At 39.9% G+C, this 11,522-nt stretch overlaps 1 protein-coding gene across 1 annotated transcript; it reads right to left on the reverse strand.

Moving 5' to 3' along the window:
* Positions 1-1,941: 1,941 nt before the first annotated feature.
* Positions 1,942-11,150, reverse strand: LOC147327353 (B-cell receptor CD22-like). The gene is made up of 11 exons (XM_086294979.1): positions 11,026-11,150; positions 8,673-8,963; positions 8,356-8,589; positions 8,146-8,250; positions 7,821-8,039; positions 6,052-6,381; positions 4,219-4,564; positions 4,053-4,107; positions 3,413-3,555; positions 3,119-3,173; positions 1,942-2,588 (listed from the first exon to the last, which is right to left on the reverse strand). The coding sequence occupies exons 1-11, from the start codon at positions 11,078-11,080 to the stop codon at positions 2,463-2,465; spliced, it is 1,959 nt and encodes a 652-aa protein (XP_086151105.1). The 5' UTR covers positions 11,081-11,150; the 3' UTR covers positions 1,942-2,462.
* Between the last annotated feature and the right edge of the window lie 372 nt (positions 11,151-11,522).

Raw genomic sequence — 11,522 nt, forward strand, 5'->3', positions numbered from 1 at the left:
ACCGGCCAGTTGCACTGACCTCGGTAGTAATGAAGGTGTTTGAGAGGCTGCTGAAGAACATCATCTCCTCCTCCATCCCAGACACCACAGATCCGCTGCAGTTCGCCTACAGATCCAACAGATCCACAGAGGATGCCATCGCCCACGTCCTACACACCACTCTCAGCCACGTGGACAAGAAACAGGGTAACTATGTGCGAATGCTGTTTGTTGATTACAGTTCAGCGTTTAACACAATAGTGCCCTGCAGACTGTTCACAAAGCTCAGGGATCCGGGACTTAACAGCCGTCTGTGTGCATGGGTGTTGGACTTCCTCACTGGCAGAACTCAGGTGGTGAGGGTGGGCAGGTGCTTCTCCAACAGCATCACCATCAACACAGGAGCACCTCAGGGATGTGTCCTCTCGCCACTGCTCTACTCCCTCTACACTTCAGACTGTGTGGCCACCCACGGCTCCAACACCATTGTGAAGTTTGCTGACGACACAGTGGTGTTGGGTGCCATCTCCAACAACGATGAGGCGGCCTACATGGATGAAGTGAAGAATCTGGCATCGTGGTGCCAGGACAACCACCTCCAGCTGAACGTCAGCAAGACCAAGGAGCTGGTGGTGGACTTCAAAAGGGGTCAGCACAGAGACTACAAGCCCATTATCATCAATGGAGCTCCAGTGGAGAGGGTGCAGTCCTTCAAGTATCTTGGTGTCCACATCTCCTCAGACCTGACATGGGCTGCCCACATTCAGGTCCAGACCAAAAAGGCTAGGCAGCGCCTGTATCACCTACGACAACTGAGGAAGTTCAGGGTCTCTCCAAAGATCCTCAGGATTTTCTATACAGGCGCTGTGGAGAGCATCCTCACACAGAACATGACATCGTGGTTTGGGAACAGCTGTGTGAAGGACCAAAAAGCTCTCCAGAGAGTGATCCGTACAGCAGAACGCTGCTGCAGGATTGCTCTCCCCCCGCTTCAGGACACCTACACCAGGAGATGCCGGACTAGAGCAGCGCAGATACTGAAGGACCCGTCCCATCCTGGCAACAAACTGTTCCAACTTCTGCAATCTGGTAGAAGGTTCCGCATCTTCCGGGCAAGGACCGAGAGACTCAAGAGGAGCTTCTATCCCCAAGCCATCCGTGCCCTAAACACACACACCCGCCCTCTCACATCATCTATAATTGACTGAGACAGGACTCTCTTCCAGACACTCTAAACCAAGGCACAATGTACATTTCAATTCCTTTAATTTTAAATATGTTTATATTGTCTATCCCGTAAAATAGTCAGATGTCTATTCATATTAATGTACAGAATTCACCTGCTTGCTGCTACTACTGCACATTCACCCAGTGTATATACTATATGTATGTATATATATATATATATAATGTTCTTCCTCTACACCCCCCCCCAATTTTTGCACATGTCGAGGAGCGTGTCAGGCTACATTTCACTGTGTGTTATACTTGTATAACTATGCATGTGACAAATAAAGAACCTTGAACCTTGAAATTGTCTGTGTTTGACAAAATGTGCTGATTTTTCACATGTGATAGCAGAGCTGAATTGGGCATGCACAGGATGAGTCACATCATTTGAAACTTAGCCCTGATTGGAGAAATTGGAAGAGTTACAACTGACCCATGTTACAACTATCCCCGGTCTCCCCTACCTAAAAAAAATACTCACCAGCATGAAAATTCTGTTATGCTTCTATTACGTGTTGTTAGTTCAGCCCTTATGTCATTTTCAGAGGGATGCTTTGTGTTGTTGGTTAAAAAGATGTGACTCGTGTGAGTGTGTCTGCAGACAGTCTGCATTCAGCATTAAAAGCAACACTTCCTCATATGTCTTTCCCACAAAGCAGAGCCCTCTAGTGGAGAATCGATGCACTGACATCATATTGAATGTTCCTTAGAATTTGTTTTCTTCTTTGCTGCATTTTTTCTTTTTATTGTTTAGTTTTTACAAAGTACACATAGGAAATTATTAAATGTAATGTAATTAAACGTAATTATATTTTCATCAATACCTGTCAGTGTAACAGTGGGAACAGAGACATGTGGTTTAGTTGTTATTTTGTGGTTTAGAAAAAAAACCCCAACACTTGACAGAAGTTAAACCTGCAGACGTGATGACTTTGATGTTTTATGTTGCGTCAGAAACAGAGTTAATAATTTTACAGTCAAAGCTGCAGAGCACCCAGAAAGTAAAACAAACCAAAGCTCACAGAGTAATATCATTAGCATGTCTCCTATTTTCATTGGACCTCTTTAAAGTGAAGCTGAAGTATTTCTATATTTCTGTTAATTACTTTCCTGTGTTGTCTGTTTTAGTACAATGTGTGAAACCCACTGACAGACACACCAGCTGTGGTGTCTCTGCTGTGACACTGAAGTTATTTCAGACAAAAACTCTCCGCAAAATGTTCCTTTAAATCACCATGGTAACAAACTCTTCTTTAGTGAGCAGGCAGTGTCTCCATGGTGGAGTAGAGATCAGCTGTGTGGTTCTCACTGAAGTGCAGTCTCCTGTAGTGATGATCATCCTGCTCTGCTGACTGAGCTGAGATACTTTCAGGGTTCATCTGAGGAGACGAGACAGTAATTATACATTTATATTAAACTAAATCTTTAGCTCACTCTCCTTTCAGAGCATTATAAACATCACTTTGTAGAGCTCAACTGATAAATGTCTGTGTTAAACATGTGGTAAACAAGCCTTTTAGTGGTCGTTTCAGGGAATTATTTCCTAGTTTATTAACATAAATTATACTACATGGCTTTTTGATGTAGTTCAAATCAGAGTGAAATCTGTGTACAGTCAGGGCTAAACTTCACGTCTGTTCAATGTCCAAAAATAATATGTAAGCCTGATATCAGCCTAATGATTGTCGATGTATGGCATTTGTAGTATCTCAAAATATAATAGTAGTGTGTCCCTGTCACATGATGTTCATGGTGTAACTGTATATAATCTAATAAAAACTCTATAAAAGAAAATCTTCAGGTAGAGTTTGTGAGAAAACTGAAAAAGCTGAAGACTTTTTTTGATTATTTTAGGTGAAGACAAACACGACAGATGAGGAGATGTTTTTGTTTGAATCCAGTTCTGTACCTGCTCTTTGTTGTCTGATGTTCTTCTTGGAGACTGTCTGGAAGTCCTCTTTGATCTAGTTAAAAAAAGATGACTGACTATGTGAAATATAAGACAAAAACAAAAACAATTTCCTTATTTGATCCACTGAATCTGGAAAGGAGCTCACAGCCCTCTATATTCAAAACACAAAGTAATGAACTCTATAATCCACTTTGATCTTATTCAGGTTATTATAAAGCCCAGTCTGTAATAATCTACAGTTTTGTAACAATATAGCCCTCATTTACAGTGTAATTAATATTTCAGACATACTCAGGTTTGTAGTGGATATGATGTTGTTCTCGGGGCTGAGATGGAGGAATCGTGGAGTAGAGAGAATCTGTTTCATTCTTGTAGACGTGGAGTCTTTGGTAGTTCAGGTCCTGCTCTCCTCGATGGGCTGCGATGTCGTCATACTGGGGACCAAAGTTTAAATGATAACAAAGAAACAGAGAAGTTACATTTTCAGTGATGATGATGATTATTGTTACTTTTACAATAATGAATACATTATTGCAGATCCTTCAACTAAGAGCTCAGCTGGATGGTAGAATTAGCCCAAAATAGTAGATTCAAACTTATATTCATAGATATTCAATATGAGTTAAACTATGTGAGTGAGTCTGTTTAAATAATTTGCTCTGACATTTTAAAAAACTATCATGAAGCTTTTAAAAAACTGACTGGTCTATTATTTGTTGCTGTAGAGTACAGGACCTTAAAACATGTGGTACATAACATTTCTGTGTCAGCAGAAGAAAAACTAAAAGAAGACAAAAAACTAAGAAAGAACAATGATGTGATTAAATAATGAATAAGAAACGTATCATCTCTTAAAAATGACTTGTATGAAAAAGTATAGAATGACACTGATGTTTTGTGTTGTACTAAAACTGTACTTTATTTTTATCACCTCCAAATCATCCAAATCTTCATTTCTTGAAGGTTGGTGAGAGTTCCTCTTTTTTCTGGTTTATGAAAAATAGTGAATACAAACATGAACAGGTGGTGTCTGGTTAGTGTGTAAATTCTAGATGAAACCTAAGAGATTTGACAGAGGAAACAGTCTTTATCCTCACCTGATCCACCAGCAGACAGTGAGAAGTATTAAAACCAGCAGAGCTGCAGAAACTCCTGCAGCTGCTGGTGTCCATGTTCCTGTGATACTTTGGACAGTGAGAGTCTTTGGAGCAGAGCTGATATCTTTGTTGGTTTTCACAGCACAGGAGTAGTTTCCTGCATCCTCCCTGCTGACTGGGTCTAGGATCAGATGTTTGTTCTGGTTCTCTCTCGGGGTCAGAGGTCGACTGTTCAAATACCAAATGTAGTTTGTGTTGTCAGTCAGAGGACAGCTGGTACTGCAGGTCAGTGTGACTCTCTGACCCTCTGTCACCACTGCAGAAGGACTCATCTTCACTCTCAGCTCTGGAAGACACTCAGACTGGTCAGTAAATGTAAGAGATATTTCTTATAAACAGCAGGTTGGTTTTCAGGCATCAATGTTACAAAGTGAGTGAGAAATTTTTTTTGTTTTTACAAATATTAGAACTGTATTAAATTGAAGAAAAAAAAAAGATAATTTAGTAAAGATTTTTACCCAAAATGAACCTACTGACAGTAAATGTTCAAACGGCCAGAAATGTAAAAATATTACTTTACTGTACGTGTGACACCTTTTACATTACTGGAGAACATCTTTAGTAGGAAACCCGAGAGAATTGTGTCACGGCGGGTGAGGAGAGCCGTGTGAAAATAATAAATGAGGATCCAATCGCAGGCAGTAGTGGAGAAGTGAAGGTGGTTTATTGAACATGAAATAAATAGGGACAAACAGCAAACGGAGCTCGAACTAAACTAGACTGGAGAACAACTAAACTACAAAGCACAAACCTGAATGAGAACGAGCAGAGGAGAATGACGATGGACAGCAGGGAGAACACACGGGTGAGACATGGTAGATACACAGATGACGCAGAGTGGAATACACAGACGGACCAGCAACTACAATGACGGAGGACACGACTTAAATACACACAGAGAAACACGGGAATTACACACAGGTGGTGGACACAGCTGGGAACAATCAGTGAGACGAGACAGAGGTAAAACTGAACACACTCACATGAGACGCAGACCTTCACAATAAAACATCACACGCAGGCTCGACATCGAGAGACAGACAGGAAATAACATATAAACTAAACCCGCATCTTAAACCCAGATAAACAGAAACATGGAACTCTAATAATAAACATCATAATCATCACCATAAACACAACAAGAGAAGAAGAAAACAATCCAAAACTAAAACCCAAACATAATAAAACTCAAAATACTGGGTCCAACGGACCCAGAACCGTGACAAATTGAACCATAATCAATGGATTTATGAACTGGAATTCTGGCTGTGTTGGACTGAAACCTGGAAGAAGTTTGGTGATTTTGTGCTGAGTCTCTGCTTCTCCTTGATGCTCTCTCTCCCTCAAAGCAACACAAGACTACATTTAAAGTCTAAAGTTGTGGACATTTTCTTTTTGACTCTTTCAGTAACTGTAAAGGTTAAAACATGTGTATAAATATTACATCTCTCAAATCGTTCTCACCGATTGTTCTAGTCCTTATGCTAACACATACCTGGGAACTATTTTCACCACTAAAGTAACAAGTGCAAACATAGGTGAGCAGAGCTTCTGTTAATTGCCATTAATAGCTAATAATTGCAGCTAACTCTGGAGTTGCTCGTGGATTTCATCATCAAGCTGAAACGTTGTAGTCATGCAGCTGTAGGCTGTTAGAGCTGGCTGAGTCTCCCCACTACCAGCTTAGATTAGTTTCTGTTAGCTTATTTGAGTAACACACAGGACTAACTGGGATCTAAACAATGAACAGTGAGTCAAACAAGCTGTAATTACCTGTGACAATCAGAGTAACTCCAGGAAAATCAAACTCTTTCACTTCTTCATTTCCTGTTGTGATGGTGAACCTGTATTCTGCTGAGTCATCTCTCTTCAGCTTCTTTAATCTGAGGATGTGTTGGTTCTTCATGCTGTCATCATACTCCACATGATCTGCATCCTCAGTCAGCTGTTCAGCTTCTCTCTTGACTTTATACCAACATTTAGACTGTATCTGCTCGTAGTCAGGATGTGAGTATTTACTGGAGATGTTGACTGAAGATCCTTCCAGAGCACAGATTCTGCTGTGGACATAATTCAACGCCCAGCAGGAATCATCATTAACACCTGAAATATCAATGAAACAGAGAAGAGATATTTTAACTTAATTAGTCAAATCAGTTTATTTCTATCACACATTTAAACACAACAACAAGTAAAAAGCACTTTAAAGTATACTTAGAATAAAAACAACCAAATAATTAACAAAAGCAATAATGAAATAATAACATTAAATATATATAAAAGAAGAAAGAAATACACTGGGCAAAATGACAGACTGAGTTACTCTTGGCTGAGACTGAAAAAGCTGAGCAGAAGTCAGGAGATGAATACTGTTAGTATCATAGATGAGCAGATCTGAAGAGGGAGAGTTTTGGATCTGCAGCTGAGAATTGTGATGTTCAGTTCAGTTCAGTTCAGTTCATTTTTATTTCAAACATTTCAAACATGTGCCTTCACAATCATTACAAAATATCATTCCATTATTTGTTTGAAAAGGAGTAGGCTGAAGTATTTACTTATTTGTCCCTACCCCCTCAAGTTTTACCTCTCATTCATTTAATTTTTTTTTGTCTTAAATTAAACAAACAACATATGAAACATATAAACATATGAAGTAAAACAAAACATAACATACATAAATCAAAAACAAGAAATTAGCAAGCCCCACCACAGTATAGTTTCTTTCATATGAAAAATACAGAATGTGTATATTTGCAGATACACAAGTTATGGAAAAACAACAAACCAAAACAAAACAAAAAAACAACCAAAAAAGAACCGCAACACCATTACCAGCAACATTACCATCCTGGGTTAACCCCGTTTTCTTCATTCTTATACTTATTTAAAATTAGGTTTTTATATTTTACTTTAAACTGTTTTATGTTTTGACTGTCTTTTATTTCTTCTGTTAGACTGTTCCATAATTTAACTCCTGCAATTGAGATTGACATAGTTCTTAAAGTTGTTCTAGCACTTTGTATTTTTAAATTCCATTTCCCTCTTAAGTTATACCCACCTTCTCTTTCTATGAACAATTTACAGATTTCTTTGGGAAGCAATTTATTTCTTACTTTATACATTATTTGCGCTGTTTTAAGCTTCACCAAGTCTTGGAATTTAATAGCTTGCATTTTGACAAAGAGTGCATTTGTATGGTCCCTGTACCCTACATTATTTATTAATCTAATGGCCCTTTTCTGTATTATAGTTATTGTTTGTGTGTTACTTTTGTATGTGTTTCCCCAGACCTCTACACAGTAGCTCATATATGGCAGTAGTAAAGCACAGTATAAAATGTGCAGTGCTTTCTGATCCAACATATGCTTTGCTTTTCCCAGGACGGCAATGCCCCGTGCCAATTTCCCCCGATGTGATGTGATGTGATCACCAACGTTTTAAAACTGATCCTGAACTTTACAGGAAACCAGTGTGATGGTTAGTCTTAATTGCAAGAAGTGGTGGTAATACTTTGTAAGTGGAGAGACAGTAAGTTTACTCACAGACGTCAGCAGAGCGCACATCCTCAAGACCTTTTACAGCACAAGACAAACCGTCATGATTAGCGCTGGAAACTAGAATCTGTTTTCCCTCCTGCACTGTAGGCTTTCTGGTCTCATACCACACAAAGGAAATCAGAGGCTCAGTCAGAAAACAGCTGCTGTTACAGGTCAGTCTGATGTGACCTCTGTGTTCAGCAGGAGTCCTCTGGACATGAATTTCTGTTGGGAGATGATGAACACATTTTCCACCAGTTCATCTCTGTCATGTCAAATAAATTAAGAAATAAAAATGAAGTTTCAAAGTGCATTTTGTCCAGAACTTCACCTCTGGGATATGTGATGGAGCAGGACTCGTCCACTGATGTCTGCTGAGAAGAACACATTCTCCCTTTAGCATAGGTCACACTGAAGCAGGTCTCTGTGATGGAACCTGAGAAAAACCAACAACTTTCAGTAAATTCATTAGAGTCTGAAGAGTAAAGTGTTTGTGTTTAACATCTCATAACATGATGAGGAGGTGTCCATCATGACTCACCCACAGAGACTTCAGGGGCTCTGAGATGCTCGTAGCCTTTGACAGCACAGGAGTATGTGACTGCTTCCTCACTGCTGAGCAGCTCTTGGTACCAGGGAGACCAGTCCTCATAGAGAAACTCTCTGTTCTTGTACCAGATGTAGGCTGCAGGCTTTTCAGTCAGAGGACTGCTGCTGCTGCACATCAGTGTTACTGTCTGTCCCTCTGTGGCAGGAATCACCTTTACCTGTAGCTCTGAGAGGTCACATGACCAACATGAATACACTGATCATTCATAAACTCATTCATTTATGATGCATTTGTAAAAAGAACTGTACCTGTAACTTGGAGATGAATTCCACTTTGTTGGCACTTTGATCTGTCAGCAGTTTTAATGCAGCAGTAAAAATTTGCATCTCTCTCTGTCAGATTATTGATTGTTAGAGTGAAATTACTCTCTGCTGACATGCTGTACTTTACATGTGTTTCCTCTACTGAGAACTTTATCTTGGAGACAGTATCGTGTCCAGTGTACCAGCCATTTCTTGCAGTGGGATGTTGATGTGAGCAGGGCAGATTCACTGATGAACCTTTCAAGGCACAGATGCTGTTTGCTTTTCCCTGAACACCTTTAACACAACATGTGATTAGAAAACATGGTGAACATTTATGCTAACTTTCTTTTCTGTGCTAATCTGTGATGACAGCATGTTACTGTGAAGGATCACAATCTGGTGCTTTGATACACTTGAGAGTTCAGAACAGTAAAAGTACAAATCCTGTTAACTGTCAATCTTCTGTTCTCTAAAATCATTTTGTAACTTTCTGCAGGTTTGACACTAGGGTTGCCAACCGTCCCTTAAAATACGGAATCGTCCCGTATTTCGAAACAAAAGTACACGTCCCGTATTGAGCTAATAAGGGACGCACTTTGTCCCGTAATACAGTGAGAATCAAAAGTAGTCTATAAATGTTAATGGAATTAACGCTTTATTTGAAAACATAATTCCCAGCCCCTCTCCTGATTTGTGACCAATGAGCTGACAGCACACTTATGACAATTCGAGTATGACAATTCAGATTACCGCTCATCTCATTGGTCGAGGAAAGGTCGCTTACGGAGAAAATACCGGAAGACAACAGATGACCACAACAAGAAGCATGGCCAACAGGGAAACAAACGCCGACACGGCGGTGCAAGTCTCGGACGACAGTACACCTAAAGCTGGGCAAACACTGTGCGATTTTTTCAGTCACGTTATTCAGCTCCTGCTCAAACTGCACGATTGACTCGCAGGGGTTAGAAGTTCATAGGTCACGATGCAGGTCTCACACTATACCGCCCGATGCTCTGATGCGACCTGAGTGCTCACACTGTGCCTCCATAACACGAAGGTTATAACAGATAATCTGTCGCTCTCTCTCTCCGTCTTACACTCACACAGACACACCACCACCATCAACTTTGCTAAATTGCTAATGAAAAACATTGATCAGGCAGCTGTGATTGAGCAACAGTGTAAATCCAACTGTTTTCACGGTTGTTGTGGTCGTGATAATTTTGTGAGGCCACATCGAAAAGGCTCAGATGAGCTTTCCAAAGTTCTACAAGTTGTGCTTCCATCGCTTGTGTCCAGATCACACGCTGCACAGCCGTGCTGCTCCGTCTTTTTCACCGACGTTTACTTGTTTGCGCGCGAGCAGTGTGAGCGGCTGTGATGACACCCTCACGAGCGATTGATGATCGGGAGCTGGTCGTGAGGTGTTAATCACTTCTCGTTACCCCACGTATACTACACGACGCACGATGAAGGCCAAAATCGGTCCGATCACTCAAAAATCGGCTCAAAATGGGCCAAAAATCGCACAGTGTGAGCCCAGCATTAGAGCAGCAATGTTTGTTCCCCTCAGAGAAAGGGAAGAATGGGAAAAGGAAAACACCTGGCTGGAAAACGTTAATATGGGCATGTGCAGTGAATATCAGCGCTATGTGGCCAGAAGTGTGATAATATAATTTATTTTGTGTAATAAACAACTGCAAGGATAGATGATTACAACAAATAGATGACTAATACATAAAAGTAATACATAGATGAATAATGATGATGAGTTATGATGCGTAATCATGGGAACAAGCGGGTTTACAAAGGAGCAGTTGATTAGCATTAGAAAAGCTGAAATAATACCTCAACTGAAGCCAATTGTACTAAATGCACTAAATGTGCACTGTTACAAGAATGTTTTTCTTTCTATTGTTTTCTATTATTTTAAGTTAAGCAGGACAGAGTTCTTTTAAAGAAAGATTTACTTATATTCTCAAAAGTTAAGCATGACAGGCTTCTGTTTAAGAAAGAGACCTGTTTTACTGTGTTAATGTTGTCATTTTGAGCTAAAAATAAATGGCTAAATGATCATTTGTTTCACATGTGTTCATATCACAAAGAATAGAATATGCATCTACTTAAATCAAATTCAAGTCAAAGGGTTAAAAAAATAATTTCACACACAAAAAAAGAGCTAGAAAATTCACCACACTGGGAAGGGTGAAGACAACTGGGTCGCCCGGCCCTGGCCACGAGGTGTCCCTTATTTATTTTTCAGGGAGTTGGCAACCCTATTTGACACTAAAACTCCTGCCTTCCACAAACATCATCACAGTCATCATGAGGAGGAGAAACAAATTATTCCTACCTGAGAGACACAGAATGAAACCCATGAACAAACATCCAGCTTCGGCCAACAACATGGCTGCTGTAGATTTTCTCTTCTAATGAGAAAGTTGATGTATGATGATTATAAAGAGCCGATCACTGCTGCTCTCAGAGTTTCAGAAATATCAGAAACATAAATGTTAAAAATCAACTTCTGTCTAACAGGAATGACTGACTTGTGTGAGTGTGTCAGCAGACAAACTGCATTCAGCTTTAACACCATCACTTCCTCATTTACTTATTTGCCCCACAAAGAGCCCTCTAGTGAAGAATGTATTACATAAGATATTTGACAAAATACTGAATCTACTTTGAATGAATTGTTTTCTGTTTATTTTTCTTCCAGAATTTTTGGCTTTATAATTTTTCAGTGACAAATGATCTCAGTTAAACATGTGACGAGCCAAAATTTCATTGTGTTTTCATGAAAGCTCTGTCTGTGTGGTGGTGCAGTGGTTATGGTGGTCGTCTCGCTTT

This window comes from Aulonocara sp. 'chitande type north' Nkhata Bay, linkage group LG6, assembly GCF_057382095.1.
Source record: "Aulonocara sp. 'chitande type north' Nkhata Bay isolate Kocher_YH1m ecotype deep benthic linkage group LG6, A_spYH_male_GT1.1, whole genome shotgun sequence".
Lineage (NCBI taxonomy): Eukaryota > Metazoa > Chordata > Actinopteri > Cichliformes > Cichlidae > Aulonocara > Aulonocara sp. 'chitande type north' Nkhata Bay.

Bases quoted from the DNA above. Each gene is read 5' to 3' on its own strand.
- LOC147327353 (XM_086294979.1), bottom strand. From the start codon at position 11,080: ATGTTGTTGGCCGAAGCTGGATGTTTGTTCATGGGTTTCATTCTGTGT. The intron at 8,251-8,355 runs GTGAGTCATGAT...GGTTTTTCTCAG, and splicing joins AGCCCCTGAAGTCTCTGTGG to GTTCCATCACAGAGACCTGC. The intron at 3,174-3,412 runs GTATGTCTGAAA...TTTTTTAACTAG, and splicing joins CATATCCACTACAAACCTGA to ATCAAAGAGGACTTCCAGAC.